At 43.6% G+C, this 3,952-nt stretch overlaps 1 protein-coding gene across 3 annotated transcripts; it reads right to left on the reverse strand.

Moving 5' to 3' along the window:
* Positions 1-1,529: 1,529 nt before the first annotated feature.
* On the reverse strand, positions 1,530-3,651 carry LOC127293519 (transcription factor bHLH18). 3 transcript variants are annotated; one of them, XM_051323163.2, is made up of 4 exons: positions 3,515-3,651; positions 2,755-3,343; positions 2,297-2,644; positions 1,530-1,787 (listed from the first exon to the last, which is right to left on the reverse strand). In XM_051323163.2, exons 2-4 carry the CDS (start codon positions 3,328-3,330, stop codon positions 1,722-1,724), a joined length of 990 nt encoding a protein of 329 aa, XP_051179123.1. In that variant the 5' UTR covers positions 3,331-3,343; positions 3,515-3,651; the 3' UTR covers positions 1,530-1,721. The 3 variants fall into 3 exon arrangements, with proteins under 3 accessions (XP_051179123.1, XP_051179125.1, XP_051179121.1); XM_051323165.2 differs by having other exon boundaries at positions 2,755-3,353; positions 3,515-3,633; XM_051323161.2 differs by having other exon boundaries at positions 2,755-3,633.
* Between the last annotated feature and the right edge of the window lie 301 nt (positions 3,652-3,952).

Consider the following 3,952-nt stretch of genomic DNA (forward strand, 5'->3'; position numbering starts at 1 on the left):
CATAATATCACACACCCAAGTGGGTATATCCGTGGTATCATGCAATGTTGGTTATAGAATCATCTTGTTTTACCACATCACTGTCTATCTTATTTATTTGCCATGCCATACCATTAAAATATCTTGGGATGTGTGATGCTACTACATATGTTACTCCCAATATAAGTAGTCTTAGGCTGGTCATAGTGGGGAGTAACTTATACTAGTAACATATGCCATGTTACTAGTCTAAGTTACTACATTCATAGTGCATAGTAACTTATATGTGGTGTTATGCATTGTGTCATTACTATATTGTAGACAAATCTTGCATATAGAGTTAGTAATATAGATTAGTAAATGTGCATGTTATTACTTCATATCACTCCCCACTATAACTTGTCTAAGTTTGTGGCCTTATATAGATAAAATGAGTATATCGTACCGGTAAGATATCACAGACTAGATCCTCTCTCTGATTTGCCAATTAAAGATACCAGGATCGATCGGTCTGACAGAGTCAAAGCAAAGATTGATCTGATTACGCACAAATCGATATGGCAGATCAATAAATGGTCACGTATATATGCGCAGGAATCCCGTTATTAGTCTACTAATTGATCTAGTTGATGTGTAGTATACATGGGTACCAGTCGAAGAGTACGGTCCTCGCTATAAAAGAACACGATCAATTTGCAGGCTACAATTATATATTCTTATACTCGAGAGTATCAGCATATCAACGAAATTCCCATATCAACTTATCATTTTTGTCGAATCAATGGCTAATTAATTTTTTTCGATAAAAATATATTAATATCACGATGATATCAATTATGTTCAGCCTCTGCAACAATGCAATTCCCTAGTAACAATACGAATGCACAATGTTAAAAAGAAAGGAAAAACTACATAAAAGAAAAGTTCCACTAAAGTGATACATTCCTTATAAGAGCGGACGAAACACTGCCAAGACAATACTGAAATCCATCTTCTTCAAAAGCAATGCCTTCAAGAAGGAAATAGTGCAGAAGCGTCGTCATTGTCCTAACCATCGACCATAGGTTTTCACCCCGAAAAAAGTCCGCTCTCACAAAACAATGGCTAATTAATTAGCCTCTCAAAGAACGGCAAGTAGTACGAAGTAACACACTAAAGTGTGTTTGGCCTGACGAAGCAAACCTAATTTAGACGGTTCCTAATACTGATTAAAAAATTATTCTCAGTCGATTTTTAAACCATAGAATTATTCCACGGTTTGTGGTCATAATGAGGTGCAACATAGGTTGTAAATAAGATTTTTTTTCAGTTGAAACAGAGCTTGCACATAAATGACATCACGAGTGTTAAGTTAATTATTATTCGACTGAGAAGTGGTCACACCCTAATTTAAAGTGTGGTGGTACTGCAAACATAATGTTAATTTTGTATAGACGAAGAGTTAATTATATAAACTAGTTGATGAGTTTTGCGGAATGAACCGGGAGGCCGTTTGCATCCTAGATAGGCGTCATATCAGCATTCTTAAGTGTATAATCCACTACACATGATTGTCTGGAAGTAGTACATTCATCTCTTATGGTGTGGCCTCTTTTTGAAAAAAGTAACTACAGAGTAATAACTTTATTATTATTATTATTATGAAAAAAACACGAATCCATTTTATCTTTAGGTCAGCTGCGGGAGAATCGGACTTCAAGTTTATTGATCCGGCTGTATCATTATCATTGCCAGCTATGATGTCAGTGCAACGAGGCATCGAGCTTCCCTAAGATGTCATCTGCTGTGATGTTGAAACCCTCGTCCATCTGAAAATAAACACACTGTCAACCAATTAATAAAGGAAAATTTTATTTTTTCAGACCCCCTTGGTTAAATATGTATGCAGTGTTAGTAGATTGATTATCGAAACGGAATATTTGGCTGATAATATTAAACCATTCATGTACTAGTACATCTGCAAATTAATACTCCTTTCTTTTCATACATTATGGTTCATTAGGTTACAAGATTTTTGTAATTAACATGTACTTCCTCTGCTCCATAATTTTTATCGTGATTTTAGTTCAAATTTAAATTAAAATCACTAAAGAATTATGTAACGGAGAGAGTAGTTGTATGTTAAAAATTGTTGGTCGTAACCTTGTCTTAGTGAAATCTAATAAAGGAAACTGAGGGAGAGCAGTATCGAAAAGAGCAGATGTTTTTCCGCAAAAAGAAGAACATAGCAGATATTTAGCTCCAGGGATCTTTTGGTTCTAATTGTTCAAGTAAAATGAGAAAAAGAAAAATAGTAACAAGTCAGTACCGGACTTGCCTTTGCCATGATAGTTATGTTCACAGTGCAAGCCGGGAAGGGGATGGCATTGGTGTGCGTGATGCTAAGGCGAAGACCCTCGACCTCAGTGAGCAACCTGGCAAGCACCCCCTTGCCGTCCTCGCAATGGATCTTCACCATGACGGTGCTGTCCGAGATCCTCGCCTCGATCTCCGGCAGCGAGCTCCCGGTCGTTGCCATGCCGTCAGGTTTTGTGGCGATGCATGGCCTCTTGACAAGCACAACCGGTTCGACGGTCCTTAGGTTGCGGTCCTCGAGCTCCTTGAGCTTCTCCTGCTGCTCCTTGACGTACCTCACAGCGTCGGACAGGATCGTCGCCTTGTCCATCTGGACAATATTAATTAATTTGGTCAATGAGTTGAGCTGAAGTTTTTTCCCGACCAAAGAAAAAAGAACAAGATTGTGAGAAATGTGGAGTCGAAATTTGGGATGAGGACCTTCTTGAGGCCGGGGATGACGGTGGAGAGCTCGATGAATTGACGGTTGATCTTCTCGCGGCGCTTCCTCTCAGCCATGACGTGTTCCTGCACGAACGGCTCCGGTGATGACGTGTGCCCCGTCCCCGTACTGGCGGCGCTCTTCGCGGACCGTTTCCTTGAGGCGGGCGACCTGTACGCCGGCTCAGGCACGTCGAGCGGTCGTGCGCGAGCGGTGGGCGTGGCCTCGTCGTGAATGCTCGGCTGCGCCATGGTGGAGGTGAAGTTCCAGCTCACGGGTGGGTAGGTTGTGCTACCGACGCTGCAGTTGGACGACCAGCCGTCGTTCTCCACGACCGCGGCGCCCGGCGTGTTCTCACGGCCGCTGTCGCCTGAGCTCCAGCTGTCTGTGGCGCGGTGGCGGTTGCCAGCCTGTGCTGCGGCAGGGGCCGTGCCGTTCTGTAGCTCTGAGCAGCGGAGCTCTTGAAGTGACGGGAAGACCTGGCCGGCGTCGGCGTAGGCAGCGGCGACCGCCGGGTGATGCTCGTGCTGCAGAGTCTCCATGGCCCACTGGATGAACATGTTCGAGTCTTCCATGCCGACGGACCTCCTGCTGGTACCTTTACATGATGAAATCACACACCAAAAGATGCATCGTGTGCAAATCCATTACGAAACGGAACTGAACTTGGAACAGTCAGTGGGCAGCTACAGCAAGCTAGATTGACAGGGAAACAAGACGAGGCAGAGAAGATGGCCGGGCCGGCAACACTACAATTACCTCCTGACGAGAAGACAGATCACTGGAGATGATTGCAGGGACCGGGTACGATATGAGCGAATCAGTTGGGACCGGGACCTGGGTCTGGGTGCGTCCTGTCCTATTCACTCCCTCGCATGCCTTTTACTTCTGCCATGTGTGGCATATATAGCTGCTAGCTACCGGGAAGGGAGGGGGCGATCATCTACGGGAAACCTCTGCAGATTTCCATATCAGCATCATTTGTCCTTTTGTCTGAGAACAACTAGTATAGAGGACATTTTAAACGTAGGTATGAGAAACAAGAGAATTTGGCAAGATAGCAAAGCGCATAGTCCACGATCGCAAATCATAGAGAAGTGTAGAAAATAGTTATCTGGTTGGAACAGGTAAATACACAAGCAAAACACGAACGAGTGTGAAAATAAGGTTGTCACCACCGGCAGCTGGCCAAATGCC

The sequence above is a fragment of the Lolium perenne genome, chromosome 4 (genome assembly GCF_019359855.2).
Source record: "Lolium perenne isolate Kyuss_39 chromosome 4, Kyuss_2.0, whole genome shotgun sequence".
NCBI classification, from domain to species: domain Eukaryota; kingdom Viridiplantae; phylum Streptophyta; class Magnoliopsida; order Poales; family Poaceae; genus Lolium; species Lolium perenne.

Excerpts from the sequence above, each read along its gene's own strand:
- LOC127293519 (XM_051323163.2), bottom strand. The coding sequence starts at position 3,330 with ATGGAAGACTCGAACATGTTCATCCAGTGGGCCATGGAGACTCTGCAG. Across the intron at positions 2,645-2,754 it reads TCATCCCCGGCCTCAAGAAG|ATGGACAAGGCGACGATCCT; the intron begins GTCCTCATCCCA and ends AATATTGTCCAG. Across the intron at positions 1,788-2,296 it reads ACATAACTATCATGGCAAAG|ATGGACGAGGGTTTCAACAT; the intron begins GCAAGTCCGGTA and ends GTTTATTTTCAG.